The sequence below is a fragment of the Rhipicephalus microplus genome, unplaced genomic scaffold (genome assembly GCF_043290135.1).
Source record: "Rhipicephalus microplus isolate Deutch F79 unplaced genomic scaffold, USDA_Rmic scaffold_12, whole genome shotgun sequence".
NCBI classification, from domain to species: domain Eukaryota; kingdom Metazoa; phylum Arthropoda; class Arachnida; order Ixodida; family Ixodidae; genus Rhipicephalus; species Rhipicephalus microplus.
In genome coordinates this window covers 28074447-28099010 of record NW_027464585.1, presented here as the reverse complement: position 1 = coordinate 28099010, position 24564 = coordinate 28074447, and the positions used below count along the sequence as shown (strand labels likewise).

The 24564-nt window shown below is 45.5% G+C and overlaps 1 protein-coding gene across 1 annotated transcript in view; it reads right to left on the bottom strand.

The window, feature by feature from the left end:
- The window catches only part of LOC119166705 (osteomodulin), a 266385-nt gene extending 246531 nt beyond the window's left edge, over positions 1 to 19854 (bottom strand). The window contains exon 1 of the mRNA XM_037418028.2: positions 19002 to 19854. Coding sequence (XP_037273925.2) covers positions 19002 to 19750 — 749 coding nt within the window. The 5' untranslated portion in view covers positions 19751 to 19854. The remainder of the gene's footprint in view (positions 1 to 19001) is intronic.
- Between the last annotated feature and the right edge of the window lie 4710 nt (positions 19855 to 24564).

The following is a 24564-nucleotide window of genomic DNA, read 5'->3' as shown; positions in this document are numbered from 1 at the left end:
AGCATTTCGCAGCTTTGGTTGATCACTTCACAGCGCTAGGACTATGGTTATCACAAAAAGGAGAAGTGACGAGTTAACAAACAAAAGCACCAAGCTCCACCAACGCAACTCCGCAGGGCAAAACAGTTATCAACACTGTCTTTCAATTTTCGGTCACACGAGCACAGCTTGTTCACAAGTCTTGGAACGTCAACACAGCACCACTGTTCACAACGAACATCGTTTCACTCCCGAACACTTCATTGCTCTCAAGTAAATAGAAGCGTATGGGCTAACCAGTGGCGAAGCAAGAACCGAACACAGCGCGTAGTTTATACGTTTTTGTACGTACTTGGGGTCACTCAAGTAACGTGCCAAAACGCTGTCAATTCGAAATGTCGCACAGCACCTAACAGAGAGACTGGAAAGTCAAGCAAACCAACTGTTACCGGCACACAAACACACATGGCAGGCTTCTCGAGTGCTAGTTGCCGTCGATACATCGACGCCGATCCCCGCTTGATAACCACACCGACGCACAGGCTTCGCTGCGCTTCACCGTACAACGTTGCACTGCCGCAGCTTTCCGCACTGCTTACATGCACCAAAAGAGCTGCCGTAATCACAACGCATCCCATTGAACGCTGAAGTAACTCGTGCGAGAAGTGTTTGCTGAAAGTCGCACCGACCGATATGCTGTTTACCACGCTATGTTGTTTTCGACAACTGCGCCGCACGTAAGAGAGCTCTTAGAAAGTACTTGCACTATTTTCACGGCGTGACAAAATTTGCTCTTATGTGCGAGGGGGGTGATATGACGAACAGGACAGGCGTGCCAGATGAAAGAAGTGTTTTGGCAACGTCACGGAGTGAACTGATGCAGAGGGTGTTGCTTCACAGCCAATCACAAGCTGTGGGTGTCGGCTAAGCCGTCGTCTGCTCAAGTTTGTCGTCTGCTTCGATCAGAGCATGCGACAGGGGATTCGCCTTCGCAACACTATTATTCTCACGTCAAGTGGTCGCTGTGTCGCACAAAATACATGTCAGTGGCTCGCTCTACCTTTGAATGATGTTCGTGCGTCAAGTCAAATGGCTGGTAATTATCGCAGAGATGAATTTAGCCAATGTTTGCTCCAGATTCGGGAGGGTTTGCATGTTTCCGGTGTCATACAAAGTTACTAGTGTCATTTTATTCCGACTGCTTGCCATATTATGACGGCCCATGTCGGTGTCTGAACAGTGAAGGTGAAAATGAGTGACTAGTTTGTAGTTCCATCCGTAATCACGCACACCCCTAATACGCTTCGGTTTACAACATACGCTTTGTTCCAGATCGTCCCAAAGTGTATCGACAGCTGTATTTCAGAGATCGCAACCATTGGACAGTTAGAGCCAGTGAAAGTACACTAGAGCACAAGCTTTATCAACCACTCACTAAAAAGTTCCTCTCATTTTTATTTCCAATAGCATGCAAGGAATGTGCTCCCATTAACCTCTTTGGTGGTAATTTCCACCAATGAGGCAAGGATCTCAAGTCGCACTCTTAATTGGATGAGATGGGGCGCAACACAAAAACATAACAAATAAGGTTGATCCTATGCCATGCCGCGTTCGAATGCACCGACCATTCACGTATCACATTGGTTGTCATCCAACCACAAATCTTTACAGGCATAATTTTACGCCATTGACGCCCAATAGAATTCTTCAATTACTGCGACTTCGAACTTATTGCACGACGGTGGTTGTCAACACCATCCACTGCGTACAAGGGAAACAACACATGAAACTCAAAGCGCCGAAAGAAATAAAAACGCACCAGCAGTCATCAGGCAGCCCTTCATGGGCGTGAATTAACTCAAAACCAGCCAGGGCACCAAAGCATACCGCCGCGGCGGGAGGTTCTAAGTAGCCACATTGTTCCTAAGAGTGGTCCGGACCAGTCTTAGAATTTTCTCTCAGCCACGCTGTTTTTACGCACAATTTTGCTTCATGAATCCACTTACGAGCACTTTTCGGTGACGTAAGCAAATATAGCAACTGCATCACCGTCGCTGACATGTTCCCGGGCAGTCACAGCGCGCTTTATTGCAGCGGCCGATGTAACAACGATGGCCTCTTACGATGTTTTTTGTTTCGTGAATCAACTTACGCAACAAAATTTCTCTTGCGCGAAAATGTTTTCGTAAGTGAGTTTTGTGAATCCGGCCCCAGACGTCTAACGTTTTGAAGCCAGACCAAGTGCTGGCTCCAACGCTGTAATACAATTTTCGGTTGGAGTTTCCTAATTACCTCACCCTTGTTCTTAGATTCGGGTTCGCTTAAAAGAGGCCAGACTGTCAAAATTAATCTAGACGGCGTGCCTCACATATGTCGAATAATTTCAAAAAGAATGTCACTTTTTTTACATTATCTTGAGCGCTTGTGAGGCGTTGTGCTAGGCAGACGGAAGAAGTGAACACACATTCACTTGAAAAAAAAAAAAAACTTCGTTTCATCAAATAATCGAACCTTTCCATCACTTTGATGCAGATAATCAATATAAGAAATCTGCGGGCTGAACAATTACTTTTTATACTGTTGTAGGAATAATAACAAGCACGCTTAAGCGCTGCAAGTCACGTAGCTTTCCTGAATAAACTTATTCACTGTCCTACGTTTATTTAATGTAGAAATGACTAAGACGAAAAGGCGGAATGAGTAATCGCTGTATTTTAGGTTAATCGCCCATAAATATCGCATTTCTTCTTTTTTTGGGGGGGGGGGGGGGGGGGGAGTGAGAGTGTTGGTATTCATGAACAGCGTGCATGAAGAATGAATCGAGTTTGAGTTTGAGTTTGAATTTAGTTTATTTACCCCGTACAGTTGTACAGTATGTGGCTGGGACAGAGGAAAAAAGCTGTATAAAACAGCTTGACAAAGCCCCACATCCCCATGGCAACTGTGGCAACAAAAACGGCAAAATCAAATTAAACACAGGACAGTTTAAACCAACAATGCCTACCCTTTGCATCAGAACAAAAAATTTAAACAAACTATACTAACCAAAAAACGCACGTGCTATACATCGAAAGAAGTAATCAAACAAAAATAATACTACACACAAATTAATGAAGCATATTTAAAATAAAAATATTAGAGAGCATACGAACATTTTCATAATTATTTCCTAATATACTTAGTATATTCGGCAAGCAGTAACTCAATGTCTGAAAGCCATAATTTGCGCGCGGTCTTGGCACATGCCAATATTCAGAGTGTCGGTTTAGGCGCGTTGAAGGATTTAATTGCAAGTTTGCTAAATTACGTATATAGCCGCGACCTTTTATAGTATCATATCTAAAAAGAGACTGCAAAAGAATATTCGTAGAGCAGGTTTTATTTGATTATTTTGTATTTAGCAAATAATTGTGAAGTATGGGCATTAAAAGGAAGGTTAGCAACAGATCGTAGCGCCTTTTTTTGTAAGATAATAAGATTACTAATAGATTGCTTTGTTCCATTACCCCAAATTAGGTTGCAGTAACTCAGATGTGATGTAAAGAGCGCATTAAATATCAGAAGTTTTTGAGGAACTGACAATAAACCCTGACATTTTCTCAAGACACGCAAGACTTTGCAAAGCTTATTGTATAAAAATTCTGTGTGATAATCCCATTTCATATATGTTCATGGAAAACAACGCCCAAAGACTTCCTGGTGGAAGAAAATTCGATTATGCTGCTATTTAACTATGCACTGCTATTCAGTCATGCTCTGCGGTGCATAGTAGATGGGACCCAAGCTCAACACCTAAAATAAAAGTACAAGAAACGTGACACACTGCAGTGCGAAAGAGCAGACAGTCGCCAAGCGCGAACACCCCTTTGAATGGCTGACTGCATTTCCGTCACAAATAAAAGTAACGTTCAGTGAGCTGCGTGCATCCGTTAAGCAATGAACGGCATATTTATTACAACTGGGCAGCAGTCAACGCATTTTATTCGACGACAATTGGCTCACGGCGCTCAGAAAACGCGCCATTGCGTGCATTTTCATGCGCGCCGCCCGCCGCCTATCCACACTAGCACGGTGACGATGCTGCCCCCTATAGCCCGATCTTGGGGCGAATAGCTGTGCATGAAGAAGGCGATCACCTGCTGAAGCAAAAGCTTGCGTGGGGGCTAGTTGGAATGTACTGCAGCGCATTTTCCTGCTGAAGGAAAGCAACCACCCAATTACCCTAACCACTACATGCTGCAAAGTACTTGAACACATCATTGTTCACTTTATTACAAATTTTCTTGAAAATTTTAATTTGCTATCCCCATCCAAGCATGGATCTCGGAGAAAAACACCAGGCCTGCGCAGAAGGCGCAGCAAAGTCACAGCGAAAGCTAGAAGAGTAGGCTTTCAGAGCCTTTTCTAAATACTCATTGGGTGACTGCTGCAAGCACACTTCCTGGCTACCCAGTATGGCATTAATAATATTAATTCGGGTAGTAGGCCAGCATTCGCTATGTTGTTTTTCGTCATTATTCTGTGAAGCGTTGTATCTGCTAGACACTTGCAAAGAATTTTGTGCCAATTGTTTATGCAGTGGCTAACGACGATGATGAATTATGCCTGAAGTGGGTATGCACCACATTTTGTTGGTTATCAAAAACAAGGTTGTTCAATGGGTTGAAGCATTGGACGACCCACTCATTACGCTAGTCGTATTATGTGACACCTGGTTGCCCTTTTGCTGTTCTGAGACGCTTTATTGCTCATACTAACGTGATTCCTTTCCTGACATCGATCCTGCCTAAGGCAAGTTTGATTCACCTGTTCATCAGGGATGTCCGCTCTCACTTTTGCTTTTTGCAATTTATCTGGAATCATCATGTGTAAGTGTGCTTCTAAATTCCAGCATAACAAGGCACTGATATGGTGCTGAGAAAGTTAAAGCTCTAGCTTATGCAGATGGCATCGCCTTCTTTTGCGTTGAGAAACCCAGCATTCAAGAAGCAGTATACTACTTCACGCTTCTCTAATGTCGGTGGCGCCAGCATAAATTTTGATAAATGTAGAGGATTCTGGCTAGGCATGTGAGCCCAATTTCCTTCGGTGTTCTCAAATATTTATTGGAATGCGACTCCTTTGAGGTACGTCGGTGTGCCTCTCGTAACTATCGTAACAGCAGCCCACATCAGACCACTGCGATAAATTCGATCCACCGAAAGGTGGCAACATGGCACGGACGAGAGCTTTCCATTCTTGCTAGAGCAAAAGTCTGCAATATATTCCCTGCGTCAAAGCTCAGTTACGTTCTGCAGGTGTTGAACTGCTCTCGTGTGCACAGTCAAACTTTTAAGAGGAATTTACCTGCTTTATTTGGAGCTCTTCCTGAGAACCCATGAGAAGAGATGATCTTTATCTTCTGCTTGAAAAGGGTAGCTAGCCTCGGCCTGGTGCATTGGTTTGTGCGAAAGTTAGTGCTGCGATTTTTCACCTCAAAGATGACACTGATCGCAGCGCTGGGATTTTAACCGAGGCCCCCGAAGCGACTGGTCGTCTAGTTGTAAGGGGTATGAGGTCAAATGTAAGTGCGACGGGCTTCTTTATGGTAGCTGGCATCCCACGCAGTCTGCATAGCCGATGCTCGCCAGAGAAAAGACGTGTTCTTAGAGACAAAACAAAGGTTCATTTACATGATGGAAGAGAAAAAAATGGAACTGTACAGAGATGCAGCTACAGTGTTCCAGAAGTTTCTCGAACACAGCAGTCCAGGCGCTCGATCCCAGAGAACTGTGATTCCAATGCCTTCGCACACTTCCGAATTGTTGGTTCTTTTGTCATGGCCTCACGTAGGGTGACCATGGCTGTGTGGAGAGGTTGATTTCATGAGAACTGCAACACTAATGCCATCTCACGCTATTCGACCATGCTCAACACGCAAAGCTTTCGTCGAGTTTTTTGTAACTCGACCACAGTGAACTGCCTGAAGGCTCATATGCTGGAGAGCGTCACACGTGGTGCTTCCAACCGGGCGCTGATGTGGCGGTGAAAGCATTCTTTCAGACCAGCTCACGCCCAATGGCGTCGGCTAAGACGAACGGCCGGGCCAAACGTAACACTATATACCAACTAGACCCAGCACAAGTTGTACTCAAGCTTTGCATGAGATATACTGGTATGTGTGTCAATGACCGCGTGTACTAGCGCTGGCACAATGTAAAGAAACGAAGTTTTTTTTTTCATATTTTCAGGCATGCATTGTAAGGCGTGTGTGTAGCCATTGTTTTACGTCCCGAACCAATGATATTATTACGAGAGACGACTTAGCCCGGAAATTTTGACTATTTGTGTGTTGTTTAACGTGCCTTTATATCGCACAGTACCACAGAACACCTACACAGTACCATGTCGCCACCCCGTGTGCTCAGATTTGGGTGCACGTTAAGGAACCCCAGGTGGTAGAAGTTTCCGTAGCTGTCCACTACGGCGTCTCTCATAGTAATATGGTGGTTTTGGGACGTAAAACCCTACATATCAATCAATCGAACCATTTCCCCTCCATCTTTCACATCTAATCTGGGGCGACATCATGTGGGAAATGAAATGTGCGACGTGGTGTGCAAACACGGCTGCTGGGCCGAATGTTGTCGCTCACTTGTGCGACCTCCCACCGTATCGAAGGGTTGCCGACGCGAGCGGCCTGGACGGAAGCCGCACTATCTATCGCTGCCCGAAGGCTGCTCACGTTACGGCCACGATGCACGGCCGCAATCTTTGGCAGGCCGTGCGTACGCGCTCGGTGTCCGCTTACGCCTTCATTCAGTTCACACATCGAGACGCAGGTTGCGCCGCGCACGTCCCACGCCACACGTGGCTCTTTTACGTGCACACCCTGAACCTTTTTAGGAGTGAAGCGCCCTGCATTCACGCCGTTGCCCATCAAAGCTCCCTGTCGCACTACCGCTCTCCGTAAACGCTTGCTCTCCGAAATGAATGCAATCGCCAAACAGTTGTATCTTGCATCATGCATCCCGCGTTCGCAAGTCACGCATACAATACGTAGAAAGTGAGTGCGGAGGAACGAGTTGCAAGCGGCTACGCCTCTTCTCGCTGCGGCATGTGCCTTGCCTCCGCGTCAGCCGAGTGTCCCGACTAGCGAGCGGAGCTGCAGAACTGTTCTGGGAGCTATTTTGCGGTTTATATATCTATTGGACATGTCCACTTCTTTGGGGTACATTCAGTTACTCAAAAAATGGCGAGCCGTGACGTCACGGCACTCTTGACCACGCCGACTTACCGAACCCGCCAGCATAATCCCAGCGTAAAGAAAACGAAAGTGGACGTCATGTACAGTATTCTGCACTGTTAAAGGAAACACTTGAATGCACACCATCAATATTCCTGGCCCTCTAAGAGCAAGTAGATTCAGAAACAATCTTATGCAAGTCAATAGTCCGTTAAGAGGAGTCAGAACTTTTGACCACCTAGTAGCCTAATGCATATCTAAGCTGCTATGATTCCATAAGATAGCGAAATATAAACATGCTGCTCACCAGGTGTTCCCTTTAATAGTGGGCCTGTCTGTACATGTACAATAACAGAACTCAAAGAAAATTTACAACATAGAACTTGCACATGAACGTGTTCAGGTGTTTGATGAATGATGAATGAGTGTCAGGTGAACGGCTGCGTTAAACCAACACCACCTAGCCTAGGTGGTTTTTTGTTCAGCCTAATTCAATTACTAACGTGATTAGAGTTCATGCTTCACTTCTTAGATATGAGTGGCCAAAAGCGGATCTCTGTGGGCAAAATTTGTTGCGTCGAAACGCATGCCATCTTTCTAGTTTGTGTCGAAAGTTGTGAAATCTTCGTCACGTCAAAATAACGCTGCAGAAAAATACCGGGAACTGGCGGCGCACTGCTCGCCAAGTGCCAGTCAATCAGTAGCGGTCCGAAGTGGACTGTCAACTAAGTGCACACCAGGAGAATATCGCCACTAGTTCTAAATGCGTTGGCTCTACCCCCCCCCCCCCCCCTCCCATCCCACTCTTCCGCATTCCCGAAAACCAGCAGGAAGATCAGAGTCCATTTCTAAGGAGCTTCCCTTTATAGCTTGCATTCGTACACAGAACAACTGCTAATTTTCAGCAATCTAAATAGCAGAGGAAGCCTCTGAGTTAGTAATTTTTTCGAGTAAACATGCGCCGCCCCACAGACGGCAGACAGAGAGGCAGATGAAGTGTGCGTTGACCCTCCAATGAACAATTTATTCCGTGCGCAAACCGAATACACCATTACGTCACGCGGTGGATAACTTGCAAACAAGAGAAATGGGGATACAAGACGTTCTGAAATTCTATTTAATTTTGCTGGAGTTCGATGGACACCTGGCTTACTCACGAAGCAGAACTTTCTCGCATATGATATGCCTCTGACATAAGAGATAGTTGAGGCATATCACACACACATACTTTCTTCTTCGTGCGTCACCCAAACGTCTATTGCACTTCATCACAAGAAAGTGGAATTCATCCCAAGAAAATGAAATATAAAGTCATCAATAATGATTCGGACAAACAAGCAATGCAAAACAATTTGAATTTGATTGCCACACGGTGTCAAAAATGAAAAATGACATTGACTGTGAAACAAATTGTCCACGTCACCTTTACTGGGACGCCCTCACATTGCAGCAATTGTTATACAGTTAATAATGTCTGTTTTTCAAGAAGTCACGGAATATAAATAATTAGGTGTATTTATCACTGCTAATCTAAGGTGGAACGGATGCTGCGCTTCTGTTAGAAAAGATTCTATAAGAGCACTGAGCTTTCTGGAACGTACTTTCCGTCGCTTAGCACAGAAACTCAAAGAGCGGTTGTATTTTACGCAATTTCACAGTATACTCGGTTATGCGTGTGTCTGTTGGGACCCCTATACAAAGGAAGTTGTTGATAAACTTAGAAGAGTGCAGAATAGAGCAGTCCGTTTTGTCATTAGCAATTATAAAAAATGCGCACTGTGACAAAAAATCAAAAATATTGCAGTGTCCTTTTCTTGAACATCGTCTTGGTAACCTCAAACTAAAATTTTTCCATAGCATTTAATTCTAAAACAATATTAAACGGGCATCCGTATCTTTAGCCACCCAGCTATGTTTTTAGAGAGGGGATTATCAGCTTGAAACACGGAGGATACCTTTTAAGGGTGACGCTTTTCGCTACTCTTCCTTTCTTCGTACTATATGAGACTGAAACACCCTGCCTGAGTCTGTAGTTTTTCAGCTGGCGCTTTTTTTTATGCTTTAAAAATGTATTGTTATCGTACTTATCTGTAATGTACCCTTCTTGTTGCAATGCATTTTGGCGAAGCAGGTACTTATTAAATAAAATAAATCAATAAAACTGTAGTGCTAATTGTACAAAGCACTAAATTAAATATGATCGAACATACGCGGATACGTCACCTACAACTCGGACGTACGCAGATGTCATTCATATTTTAAGTGTCTGCTAAGCTCACGAAGTCGATTTGAACACAGAAGATTCTTTCCCCTAACAGCGTGAAAGCTGACACTAGAATAGGGACAGAAATACGCACGTATGTAGGTTATGAAATTGCGCCTCAACTGAATCCTAAATCATTCAGGTTACTATTGTCAGGTATTTCCATACCTTAACATAGGGTATGCGAATAAAGACTTACCCACACGTGTTCTTTCTTTTTTCAATAGCGCAAGCAAGCATGCACTGAGATTTGATGACTTTCACGCAAAAAAACTGCGTATGCATTGAAATTACTCACCAAGTTGATGCCATGGCGTTGCCCCGCCGCGGTTGTCTAGTGGCTAAGGTACTCGGCTGCTGACCCGCAGGTCGCGGGGTCAAATCCCGGCTGTGGTGGCTGCATTTCTGATGGAGGTGGAAATGTACGCCTATGTACTGAGATTTGGGTGCACGTTAAAGAACACCAGGTGGTCGAAATTTCCGGAGCCCTCCACTACGGCGCCTCTCATAATCAGATGGTGGTTTTGAGACGTTAAACCCCACAAATCGATCAATCAATGCCATGGCGTTAAAAGCTTCTTCCGCAGAAATTCCAGTGTTGACATATGTTGGGTTCATGCTTCGTGCATTCACCGAATACCTTCATATTGTTATCCGCCTCCCTGTCACTGAGCCTACGCCATGCCGTAAGTGGTATCGCTGAATGGTGGAACGGTGGCTTTCTGTGGGTCACAAAGGAGGCGCCAAAGGGGCTTAGTGGAGACACCTTTTTGGAGACAAGAGCCGAGTACGGCTTCAAGTGGGGAAGGTGCACTTGCGCTTTGTTGTAGGCAACCGAAACCAGCGGCAGCGGCGGCATTGATTCACGGGCCAAATATACTGATGGCCTATGAGCCCAGCGTTGCCGGCACGTAACCGGAAGGTGCCTTCCTACGGCTCGTCGACGTCGAACGTTCCGGAAACCAGAGTGAACGACGTTCAGCGGTGACGAGGGGTGGTGGTTCTTAGAGGAAGATCCGAGGAGGAAGGACTCCGTGCCTAACATTTTAACGACAGCCAGCAGGGAGTCGAAGAGAGAGAGATTCGTGAGTTCTGTTTGGATTGTAAGAGTGTTTTATTGGGGGGAGGGGGGGTTAGAGGATAAAGACCAGTGGTGCAGGAACCGAAAAAAAATGGAAACGAATAAACGTCTCTATCCAAATATTGTCCGAGCGGTCCTTTCCTCAAGGTGCAAGCAGATGAAAAATCTCGTCTTCGGCTTCCTTGCCGGCAGCAGCAAATGCCGCGCAACCAGTGAGGCGAGCGGAAGACCGAGAACGAAACTTAACTACGTCAATTTCGGCGTTGTTGGTTGCGAGCGAAAAATCAGCCTTGTTCATGATGCAAAAATTCACAGAAAACCTAGGACGTCTGCGTAGTGGCAGCTGGCAGGTGTTCTACCTAAGACCCGCACTAATTTAAGGTGTTCTGGTTAAAGTAAAGAAAGAGCTCTGCATAATTTTCATACACTAGTGCCACAAGCGTAGATTCGCACCAGTTGTCAGAGCATGTGACTTGCAGAACGAGCCGTTATTGTAGCAGTCCACCCCTTACCAAGTGCTCCGTATTGTTTGATCACCATCAGTAGCAAGTACGTGAACAGAGCCACCCATGATTATTGAATTAAACAAGGAGAGAAAAAAAAGGTAGGTTTTAAAATAAAGCTGCAGAAAATGAAAGTATTGTACAACAACCACGGAAGAGAAGAGAGCTTCGAAATATGTAATAGCGTACCTGAACTTGTGAAAGAGTACGTCTACTTAGGACAGGTAGTAATCGCTGCCGATCCCTGAGATTGAAGTAACTGGAATAGAGTGTAGCACATTCTCCAAGCGCTCGTGAATCGGGACTGGTAAATTGCCACTATTCCTCAAGATGAAGGTACATAACAGCTGCACCTTGCCGATGCTTACCTACGAAGCAGAAACCTGGAGGCTTACAAAAATAGTTTCAGCTTGATTCAATTTGATTGATGGATTTGTGAGGTTTAACGTTCCAAAACCACGATATGATTATGAGAAACGCCGTGGTGAAGGGCTCGGAAAATTTTGACCACATGTGGTTCTTTAACGTGCACCGAAATCTCAGCACAGGGGCCTACAACATTTCCGCCGCCATCGGAAATGCAGCCGCCATATCCGGGATGAACGGTTTTAGCTTAAATTGAAGATAACGCAGCGAGCGATGGAAAGAAAATGACAAGTGTAACCTCACGAGACAAGAACAGAGCAAAATGGACCAGAGAAAGAACCGGAGTTAAGGGTATCATAGTTGAAATCAAGAAGAAATTAACGTGGGCCGGGCATGCAGTGTGTTGGCAGCATAGCCACTGCCCATTAAGGGTAACTGACTGGATTCCCAGAGAAGGCAAGCGGGTTAGGCGGAGAGAGAAAGTTAGGTAAGCAGATGAGATTAGAAGGTTTGCGGGTACAAAGTGGCAGCAGCTAGCACAGGACCGGGTTGACTGGCGGATCATGGGAGAGCTCTTTGTTCTGCAGTGAACGTAGTGAAACACGACGACAACGACGATGATAATGATGGTGGTGGTGGTGGTGGTGGTGGTGGTGATGATGATGATGATCATGATGATGATGATGATGATTGTGGTGGGTGGACAGAGCGAGCATCTGCGTAGCTCCGCATATAATTTTACGGACGCATACTGGGCTTTCACTGACTGAACAAATTATCAACCTGTTAGAATGAACAATCTGTTTTCATCCAGAAATCTGTTTTCATACAGAAATCTGTTTTCAGATAGAAAATATTTTTTTTCTTCTTATACTAAATGGTGCACCACAAGGTAGCGTTCTCGCTCCGACGCTATTTAATATCTGCGTCAGTGACATTACTAATATTATTACCTCTGTTCAATATATCATATACGCCGATGACACTACACTTCTTGTTTCTGGTCCAGGTTCGAAGAAATGAATGGAACAATGCAATGACCTACTGCTTATGTTATCTGAATTGTCGATTGCTAAATGCCTAAAAATAAATGATACAAAAACTAAAGTAGTGTTCTTTCGCGCTAAAAACAAATCTCTCACTTGCCAGAAAACGTAATGTTTCCTGGGAAATGGCTGCAAATCATTCATGAACCTGAATTACTAGGTATTACTTTTCTTCGCACTTTACATAGGACAAGCACGTAGAGAATATCTCCAAAAATCTCAGCTATCACAGGTGTTTTATCTAGATGTAGATAACTTCTACTGAAAGCAAAACTCAACATTTATTGTGTTTTATTTTCTTGCCATATAAGTTACTGTAGCTTTGTCAGGGGGACGATTGGAAAAATAAACATTATGAAAATATTTTCATTGCACAAGAAGATGATTCGGCGCAGAGACAATATGGATTTTTTGAAGACAACATGGCCACCCTTCCCAACTATAAAATTGTGAAAGTAGAACATCTCTACACTTTTCACCTGCTTTATTCCTTTTATTATTAAAAAAAGCCCTTAAAATTGCTTGCATCGAATGCATCATTGACACCTGGAATCATTTCCGCCAATACCAGAAATAATGACATTTCGCATGTTCCTAGATTTCGTAATAAATATAGCCTACCATCATTAAAACACAGCTTGCAACATATTGTTACGGGGAGATGCCCACTGTATCGTATCAATATTTTACATAAATATAAAGATGACAAGTGCTTTTCAGTAAATTCACCAGACGCACTTTAAACACGCGATGACTGAACATAATTTCTAATTTTAGCAATTATGGTATTTAATGTTTCACTTGTCAGAGCCAATTGTGTGTGATTTCTTGTCTTTTTGTGCATCGAGTTTCCTTTTCATTATTCTTATCATATTTGGATCTTGTTTTCCACATTTCTGTGAATATATATTTCATTTTTTTTAGTTTCTACCAATGTTGCTATTTTGGGATACAACTGCCACATATGCCCTGTAACGAACCATCAATTCAGCCAAGTTGTTTGACAATAGCATTTAGTCTATGGTGTCCGCCAGAATCCCTGTATTTCAGGAAATAACAAATCTATTCTATTCACCGAACATCGCTATAAGAATGGGCGCCTTTCCCGTATGTCCTATATCGGTCATTTTTGAAAGAGACATGGTATCAGGATTCGAGAAAAAAGTTGTAAACATATCCATGATGACTAAACTGTGGACGCTGATATTAACTATAGAGAGTTTGTCCCGCATTTATTTTCCAACACACTGTGATCGGATGTAATAACTCACGAAAAAAAAAACGCCCTCGACTGGCACCGCCTTGCAGCTCACCCAAACAAAGCATTATTAATAGCACTGTGCCAGCAAACAATGCGGGCATACAACAAAGTGGCAAAGTCTTATTTCTTGTTATGCTGTAGGTCACGCGTTTGAAACCCTGCTTTACACCTATTAGGCAGAGTGAGCTTAAGCATAGTGTATTGGCCCTACTGATATTGCTTACTGCATCACAGCTATTATGTTGGAAAACCCTAGTGTATCGTAGATGGCAATTTATCGCCATCATGAACTGGCCATATCATCTTTTCATCCTCTTTTTTTCTTTTTGAGCTCTGGTCTCAAACACATGCGCCGGTTTTTCTGGCGTGGGATTCAGTAACTACGATGGGTCAGAGAACAAATACAGAGAGGAAGAAAGAAAAATTGTTGGCGAAAAGACCACAGAGCACCTTCTCGTTATTGTTTTTTGGGTCTTAAAATCAGTTCTGAACGTAGACATTCTCGTGCAACAATAAGTTTTTTTAGCCATGTTCCTGCACAAGCTCTCTACAACCGATATGTACGTTTACAGAGAATTCTAAACACGTATTAAATAAGAACCGTTTACAACAACAACACAAGCACTGTTTACATCAATAACACCCTGAAGACGTGTTCAAACAAAAATGTCTAACATACAGATAATAAATATTACCACTAGTATCTGTGCTTTACCGCGCTGAAGCCACAATAGGAATATAAGAGACGCCATCGTGGAAGGCACCAGAAGTTTTAGCCACCTTGTATTCTTTAGCTTGCTCCGACATCCCACAGTACACGGGCCTCTACTCAATTCCTCAGGCCTCAAGGCTCAAAGCAGTCTAGTTCCTCGGGCGCGGGTAGCGGCCTTGTTCAACGAGGTCTCGGAATAAGGACTTCCTCTGTGCCGAGGGTGGCCTGCAAACTCGCCGTGAATGAAGTTTTTCACACCCACTACCGTTTAGCCTCCTTCGAAATTTAATGTGACTACCATGGCCGGGTGCGACATTAAGTTCAGCAGCCGAGCGTCTTAGCCACTGATCCACCATGGTGGACGATACAGATAACACATTTCGCGAGTGGTTCATCAACTCCATACAGATGCACTCCATGGTGCCTCTTCCCAGGTACAGTTTGTGATGTCACGCATCATTAGTGTTTATGCACTGTACCATGAATGCGTGCGTACATTTTTGACATCACCTACAAGGCTAGAAGCATTTTTTGTGCCGCATCCATCTAACTCACTGCAATTCTGCATTTGACCAATCTGTGTAAATTCTGCAAATTCCTCCTATTATCAGCCATGAAATTGTTTTCTCCCTGGACATATTCGGCTTTTGATATAAAACAATTTGTACCAGACATCAATAAAGCGAAGAGTCACACGAATAATAATACTCCGAAGCTGCATACTTGTCTCCTCTACTTAACGAAACCGCCTCATATTTGCACTGTCGTCTCAACCACCCATGCAGTAGACCTCCTCATATGGGCCCTTATGTCCTCTCTACAAGACAAATGCTATCTTATCGGCTACAGCTGAGGACATTCTCAGTGACAGCAGAACATTATGACATCAAAAAAGCTGTTCTCCTTACTCTGCGTCAAACACCGGACCAATACGTAATTTTCAGCGAATTCACCACAGATATCGTTCAAACACCTAAATTAATCAGAGCATCACTTCATTTCATTTGACGTTACGTACTTGCACCAAATGTGTGACACCAGTGCTCACTTTATCACAATTCAGCGGATACCTCCTCAGTGAGGTATTATGGCCTGCGAAAAAGCCGATAAGCTTATTTCACAAAATCTCATGCTTCCCAGCTGACTCAGATACTTGCTTTCGCAGAAAAGAAGAGGCTTTGGAACGTTCCGACCCATGATTATGTTTTCTTGTACTCAGACGATCAACATCTATGAGCAATACTCTCATCCAGAATTACTCAATGTCTGGAAACTCTGTATCAGGCCAAACGCTACTCATGAAAACAGCTTATACTGCACCGCTTTGGTCTAACAGCGAATTCTTACTGCAATAACCACAGTATCATCAAATGCGTCAAACATATTTTTGAACATCCAGCATATTCCGATGACCGTGCGCTCTTTGAACACTGCACGCCTTACATAAACCAAAGAAGTTTATAATTTCACGGCTCTTTGGGCTGTTTAGCCGGCCTCACGCAGAGGTGTTAAAAGAAACTTTCATCCACATATTTCAACCTTATCAGTCAGCTCGAAAAAATTTAGTGGGACTTTGAAACTGCCAAATAAGAAACTCTCGTCAAAGCACGCCCTCCCCCCTCCTCAGAAGAAACAAAAAGGTCAGTCTGCCTTTTTATATTTTTGTTATGTTCTTATGTAAACTTTTCCTCTCCCTTTACTCGCTGGCTTTACGCAGCCGATCCCCTTCCACAGTGATTACCACATGCCGGCTGAATTTTCTGCTTATCAAGAAAGAGCTTAGGATCTCGTTCACAACTATATCGAAGCGCAAAGTGAAACTGAAACCGACGTACAGCGCGAAAGACACTCGCACAGTGACTTCAAGACAGCGCTTGTAGAGAGAATAACGGTAAAACTAGAGCATAAACTTCTTACAATATTGGTCAGCAATAATCACGCATCCAGTTGCACATGCTCAATAGCTCTCAGAACGCATCAGCCCCATTATACGCAAATTATAGCGATCAAAAAAAGCCTGTCAAATCACAGAACCACAATTATTCATGAAGGGGTAAGCCCACCTTTAAAATAATATGACAATCAAGGAAAACACAGAATGCCGTCTCTTATTTCATAAAGATGCCTCTGTGCTCTGTGCTAAACGCACCGACTTATGCGACATGGTATGCGTACACGTTGCATCTATTGTTTCAGTGCATGAAATAAAAGTATTCGCGTCAACCACACAAACAACGGGAACATTGACAAAAAAAAAATTTGCTTTAGAAACGATTCATTATTTCCACGCATGGGACATGATAGCACATCAATATACCTAACCGCGTCGAAGCGTGAATGTAAGTCTCATCTGCAAGTAGGTCGTTATTTTGGGCCTGCATAGCTAACCCAATGCATCTCGGGTTGACACTCATTAGAGTCCTGAGCGAAGAGTTATGCTGTCGACATTAGCACCGTGACACACATGATAAAGCCGTTCGCTAGAGACGCTTACGCCAAGAACCGACCAGCGCAAAGCCGTCATCACATGCCGCTGCGTCAGAACCGGGCAGGCGCGCAGCACTCTCTGCAAGCCAGGGATTTGCTGTGCCGCTTAGTTTAAGCGTTATCGCTTCACAAATGCATCTGCGACGAAGGCGGAAGAGCCTCGCGAAGACAGCTCACAATGCTAGTTTCTACTGTGCGTGATGTATGCCCTTTTACTGGTAATTATGAAGCCCGCCGAGCCCCAGGCTATGCGCCCTGCCACTTTATCTCAACAGATAAAACCTCGTGTTACTTGGCCTTCGTCCAAGCAACGGAACGCCCGGAATGTTACATCTCGTGTAAACACTTCATGGCATTCTAAAAATCAAGCACATGCACTGGCACAACTTTCTAGGCTTCGCTTATTTTGACTGTATACAAGACGCCGACAGTGACATCCTGGAAGCCTCTCGGACTCACAGTTGAGGGACCCTAGAACGAAAACACACGACAAAGAAGGGACACATGCAGCAATACAGGCACGTTTCAACAAATGAAATGAAAAACACTTCACCGAAATGAACTACGCAAGGTACTTGAGCGCATCAGCGCGCACAGTGAAACACATAAAATGGCTGAACAGGCGCAAAATAAAAGCAGGATGATAGGGATGTCTCTTTTTATCTTTGGTTAAGAACCTTCACAGTTCAGTTCGAATGAGTCTTTTTTTTTTTACTGTAAAACTATGGTTGTTATAAAGTGCCCGTCCTGCGTCTATCTTCGTCGTTCATGTGTTCCGCTCGCACTCCTTGAGGATGAGCCGTTTCTAACTAGACCAAATAGCTGTGCTGCGTAATAAATGCGCATTACGTGTGACTCAATCAAACTGAAATAACAAAATTAATCACAGCACCAAAATGTAAACATGTGTAAAGCGTCGACTTCATAGTCGCCTCCAAATGAACCCTGCTCAGCACATCGAAGTAACGCTACTAGTGGTAAGGTTTAAAAGTGACACCATAGGTGCACGTGCTGTACTACAGCAGTTTAAAAGAAACGTGTTGAAAAGTGGCAGTTAAAGAGAGTTAAGCGACAATCATCGGCAGGTCTTCCTCCTATTATTTCCCCTTTTCCGCAGTCAAGACATCCTAACCTCTATGCGTGTCCAAGCAAGCCAGAGAAGAGGCATACTGCAATGGTACAGATATATTTATCAGTATAATAAAGAAGGGTGTATTAAGTGGCTCGTAGTTCTCTTGTCGTGAGGTTCAAAAAATTCTTTGCATTTTTACGATAATTCTCCCAGTTTCAAGTATTGAGATTGAGGTAGCATTGACTTCCTCAATCTACCAACCGTTCGAATTCAGGGGCATTATCAACAGTCGCTTGCCTAAGTCCTCGCAGCAGGATGCCGTGCTCCGAGCTGTCTACAGTCTGCGCTCTGTGGCTTCGAATAGATAGCACTCTTTCAAACTAACAGAAAGTTGGAACCGTTCGTTCGAGCTATGGTTCTATGCTACCGTGCAACTAAACACTGTTCGGCAGAGCAATTTTGCACACCAATATTTCTTATCATTTCACACAAAGAGCTGGCACGTGCAGTGATGTTCGGATACCCACTGCTTACTTATCTCTGACCAACATATCACGAGGTCTAGAAGCTACGCGCTCATATTCTTGCAACTAAATACCAAGAAAGTATTTGCACTGAGAGACGATACGTTACAGCTACGGGGTGACCTCCCAGCAATCCACGCAATAAATTTATTCTTTCCTTTAGTGATGTACTTCTCCATATACCAACCAATGTTGATGAGTGACAAATTGCAGTAAAATATCATTATGAGTCTGGTTTTATGTGTACGTATTAATATATCTAGTCTTTACGATGTCAGTCAAACCCCTTTTTACTCAATGCCCATGCGGCCATGTAAGGTCCATTCAAATAAATAAATACTGGTCTCTCCGGCTGCACGAGTCTCAAGTTCAAGAACTTGTCGACTTGGTAATATCTCGAGGGATGAATTGCCATCGCTTTATGTGGTAGATGCACCCGTCGTTTTTTGCTGCGTGGGGAAGCACCGTCGAAGCTGGCTTACCTGAGGTCAATGCTGTTTAGGTACCGCGCTCGGCGAGGAAAGAAGTCCCGGGTCAAAATGGTGGCACCATTGCTGGACCACACCAGCGTGCTGAGCCTGGGAAGGTCAGCGAGCGCGTCGGCATCGAGTTCGTGGAAGCTCACGGCATCGACCACCAGGTGGGTGAGATTTACGAGTGCTCCAATCCACTCGCGGCCGAAACGTGTCACTGTGCTGTTCAACAGGGACAGTGTTTCTAGTTCGTCCAAGGCGCCGAAAAAGTTAGCACCAGCGTCCACGTAACAGCGCATAAACTCTAGGCTTTGTATCCTCGTCCAACGTCCTGCTGAAACTGAAGGCCAAGAGCTAGGCTGACGCGTGTCCTCCATCTTAAATCTGGAGTCGGCCACTTTAAAGGTGCCGACCTTGAGTCCCGTGAACACGTCCGGATTCAAGCTCGATGTGACGTTGCTAAGGAACAGTCGGCTCAGGTTGTAGTCTCTGAGGTACTGGAACGGCAGCCTGAGCTGTTCCTCGCGCACGACGGTGCACATGACGTAGTTTCCGATGAAGGTCTCGGTGCATGTGCACGGGTAGATGAACTCTCGCGTCGGACAGGACCCTTGGACGGTCGGTGCCAACGCCATCACACAAGCGACGAGCACCGCGACGAGCAGGCGATACCGCAGATATCCGGCGGCCAGGCGGCGGCCAAGCAGGATGCGGTCGCCCGCCAACGAAGTCCGACGGTCACTCGCCGTGGTCATCATGATGCTGGCACGCTGTAAGAGGCCGCTGGGAGCCTGCGCGGCATCCAGCTCGGGAAAGGAGCGTCGCTAGGCCTCACACCGCCTTCTTTCCTTGGCACGCCTCGTGTGACTTTCGGTGGAAAGAGGAGCGGCCAGTGCTGCCGCAGATTACCGCCGGGCGATGGTGGCCGTGTTGGGTTACGAAGGACCCTCCTCCCGCGCCTGCTTTGCGCCGTCTCCGAATCTCTCGAGGAAGTCGCCTCCAGCTATCATGGCTACGAGCCCTTTAAGCACCCACACTCCACTCGTTCAATCGCACCGGTGGACGTCAGCATTGTTTTCATTCCACCTCGCTTCGCGGGGCTCTTCGATACAGGCGATAGTCCGCAAGTCAGCTGCACATTCGAACGCCGTCGGCGAAGACATCTCCCCGTGGCCGTGAAAATGGAGATTAAGCCGTTAGTTTATGTAGCAGAAAGGAACGCCTCCGACGCAGCTGAACTCCGTCCACTACTTTAATAAGCTCGACAGCTGGGCGAGATGGTAAGGTTCCTACGCGCTTAATTACGACAGCCGTTTTCATTAAGAATTATTCAGGATAAAAACTGTGTCGGTATCCCATCAGTGGTGTTATCGTGAACTTTTTTTTTCTAGGTGGGTCAGATGGGCAGTTTTTTTTTTTGTTTCTTGAAGGCTATTTTATGGTCTGCTGTTATGCCCATCTGTAGCCTTTCTAATGTTAATACGTTCCATTTATATACTTAAATTTTTTATGCTTTTTTGCTAATCGCCATATTTTCTATGTGGCGGCGACTGTGCAGTTTTTTCGTGTGCACCTCTTGTTTGTTTTTTTTTTGTCCGAATGGCCTTGCAGTTTCGAGCAATTGAGTTCGCCATGTTTAGACTTCGTCCGTGTCTTTAAATATTTTTTGCACTACGACAGCTTCCATCGTTGCACTGCTCATATTCTCGCCTTCTAGCTACTCTTTTCCACGGCAGCGATTCTTGCAAGCCACTTCTCAGAGTGCGGAAGTTGCTCAAATTTAATAGACGAAACAGATGTGCTGTCATGTCAGCGGGAGTTATTATCGCGCTACCTCGCTGCTTATTGCCCTCGAAAGTTGGGAAGCTGCAAGGGGCGTATCAGTGCCGGTAAGCTTTGTTTCAAATGCAAGTGCGCACGCAAATGGTATTTTAAAACCAGTTAAACAAGCGGGTCTTCAAGTAATTTCACTTGTGATTTTTTTGTTGTAAAGTAAGAAAAGAAAGCATGTTATTGTCAGTTCGCACAACGCCTCCTTAATTTCTTTCCACGCCCCTGCAAACATGCGCTCATCAACAGGAGCCGTCGGTCCGCCTTAGTTATAGGAGTGGTCGTGATGCGACGCCACATGTAGGGCAGGGCTGCTTGCGTCACACGTGCGGCCAAGTGTTTTCCCACAGAAATGCGATAGACGTGTTTCCCTCTCCAGTATCGTACGTCTGTCATCTTTGTTCCTTCTTTCAAATGCATCAGCAAGAAGCCCACATTGCAAACCTCTTCGTGCTCGTTTTTGTCACTCGAAACAAGACTGCCACCACCTCGCAGTGCTCTTAAAATCGGCGCGTGCAGCAGTGTTGCCCTGATGCTACCCCATTGGTTGCCCGCATAGCGCACGTCATCACGCTATAAGAAATGCCGTATCTGTAGTAGTTTGCGTCTGCATTTTTATCGGCACGTGTGTACAAAGCTATGCCACTGCACGTGTCGGAACAGCCTTATAGAACAGCCTGAGCAGCTTGCAATAAAACAATCATTCTCATTCGCACTTTCAGTGTGTTACACGGTGTCAGAAGTGGGCGGCGGTTTGATACCTTCGGTTGTCTCGACAGTGTAAATCGGTAGACAAAAAAAAACGCTGCAGTGGGATACGCTGTCACAAGTACAGCATCGTCGATAATTTCACCGCTGAAACCCCTAGACTTGACCGGAAATGCCTTTCACAGCTTGACTATACGGAAGAAAGAGTTCGACCTTTATGCAACGGCAACGAAGCTGACAGAACAATCAGAGGAAGTTCAAGCTGCAACGTTCTTAACGGAACTCGGAAAAGAAGCAAGGAGACTATTCTATACCTGGTCGTTTGAAAAGGGGGACGACAAGCATGACATCAAGATCCTCGCCCAAAAATTTGATTTGATTGATATGTGGGGTTCAACGTCCCGACACCACCATATGATTATGAGAGACGCTGCAGTCGAGGGCTCCAAAAATTTTGACCACCTGGGGTTCTTTAGCATGCGCCCAAATCTCAGCACACGGACCTACAACATTTTCGCCTTTATCGGAAATGCAGCTGCCGCAGCCGGAATTTGAACCAGCGACCTGCGGGTCAGCAGCCGAGAACCTTAGCCACTAGACCACCGTGGCGGGGTGCCCAAAAATTTGAAGCACCCTTCAAGCCAGCGACCAATCAGACGTACAATATATTCTGCTTTGGCTCTAAGAATCGGGAAGATGGTGAGCAGCGCCTCCTCTATTTTTTCAGTGCCTAGGCATGGCCCCTTGATAATGGGTAGATGAACTCTCGCGGTGCGGTGCGTAGTCATCCAGCAGACATGGCCTACACCACGGAGGAAGGAAAGATAGGAGAGGCCCTGACGTCACTCCATGTGAAGCCGTGGTGAAGCCAGAAATCAGCCATATTAACTGGGCAAATTCTCCTCTCTTATTTACATCCGAATGTAAAGCAGAAGGCACGACTCTCTCTCCGGCTCTGAAAGCAAGTGGGCTGCGCAGTGCGCGTGTCCTGATGATCCGAAAGCAATGTAACGGGACTCAACCCTCTGGGCCAACGCGAAGCCTTCGCGAAATCATTCATCCGAGTATTAACAGCGAGTAACTGCTCACCCACAACGAAGCATGTGCAAGAGAACGCGCGCTAGATGCACTGACAACGGTGAGTGTTTTCATGTCATTAACTCAGCAACTGTACAGACAACACGATCGGTCGTGCGCCTGCCAGGAGAACACTGCGTAACCAATAACGTGGCGCAGGCGCAGATCACGGATATTGTTCGTCATGGCTCAGCACGAGATCTGCAGAGGCACACGTGCCGCCACCAGCCGCGGCCGCTTACTGCTAGACCAGCTTCACTGCGCAACACGTAACCACAGCAACGCCGCCATTGTGCTCAGCGAATATGGCCGCCATGATGTCATCAAGAAGGGTGTAAGGCAGGGGGACACAATCTCCGCAATGCTATTTACCGCGTGCGCACAGGAGGGTTTCAGAAGCCTAAAATGAGAATAGTTAGGGATAAGAGCTAATGGAGATTACCTTAGTAACATGCGCTTTGCCGATGACATTGCATTGCTGAGTTACTCAGGGGACGAATCGAAACTCATGATTACGGAGTTAGACAAGGAGAGCAAAAAGGTGGGTCTTAAAATTAATCCGCAGAAAACGAATGTAATGTACAACAACCTCGGAAAAGAGCAGCGCTTCGAGACAGGTAATAGTGCACTTCAAGTAGTAGAACACTATGTCTACTTAGGGCAGGTAATAACCGCGGAACCGAACCACGAGATTGAAGTAACTAGAAGAATAAGAATGGGGTGGAGCATATTTGGCAAGCACTCTCAAATTACGACAGGTAGATTGCCACTATCCTTCAAGAGGAAGGTATATAACAGCTGTATCTTGCCGGTAGTTAGCTACGGAGCAGAAAGCTGGAGACTTATAAAGAGGGTTCAGCTTAAACTGTGGACGACGCAGCAAGCAATGGAAAGAAAAATGCTAGGTGTAACCTTAAGAGACAAGAAGAGAGCAGAGTGGATTAGGGAACAAACGGGGGTTAAGGATATCATAGCTGAAATCAAGAAGAAGAAATGGACATGGGCCGGGCATGTAGCGTGTGGACAGGATAACCGCTGGTCATTAAGGGTAACTAACTGGATTCCCAGAGAAGGCAAGCGGGTTAGGGGGAAACAGAAGGTCAGGTGGGTAGATGAGATTAAGAAGTTTGCGGGTATAAGTTGGCAGCAGCAAGCACAGGACCGGGTTAACTGGCGGAACCTGGGAGAGGCCTTTGTCCTGCAGTGCACGTAGCCAGGCTGATGATGATGATCATGATGTAATTTTCTCCACACTTTTCACGTAGCGCACCAGCTGGGCATACCCTCTCCTATCTTTCCTTCCTCCATGGCCTTGGCGAAGAAGCAGATTTCAACGGGAAGAGGCCACGGGTGCTAGAGCAGTGTTTCACCGCCAGGCGCCGCAACTGGAGTAGACATACTAGGGTGCCTTGATGCACGCGCCCCCGCTTAGGGTGGAGCCACTCTTTTAGGGAGCAGTTGCCGCCACAACCGGTTCTCGGGGAGCTCCAAGGCCATTTTCTTGCTTTCCGCTCGCGCCGACTCTCTCGCTCGACACGGAAAGCACCACTCTTCACGCCGTCTTTGCACAGAATGCCTGGGTGCTGCGTTCCTCAATGCAGTAACAGCGCTAAAAATGGCTGCAGAATGTTTTCCTTTCCAGAGACCCAAAAAGACGGCTCCTATGGACCGCTAAAATAAAGCGGGACAAGTGGCAGCCGACGAACCATACCTGTATATGCAATGTGAGTACCTGATTCGTAGCCGTGTGAAATACATATGCCAGCGTGTCTGCGCCACTCTTTCTAAGACGCAGACTTGATATTTTATGTGTTCAGATTGGTGGCAACGTAGCCTCTTACAGCGGGGACCAACATATGGAACCTCCGGTGCATTTACAGCTCCCTTTTTTTTCACTTGATATAATGAACTAAGACACAGGCTTGGAAAATACGATCAATCTTTCTTAACCACGAGT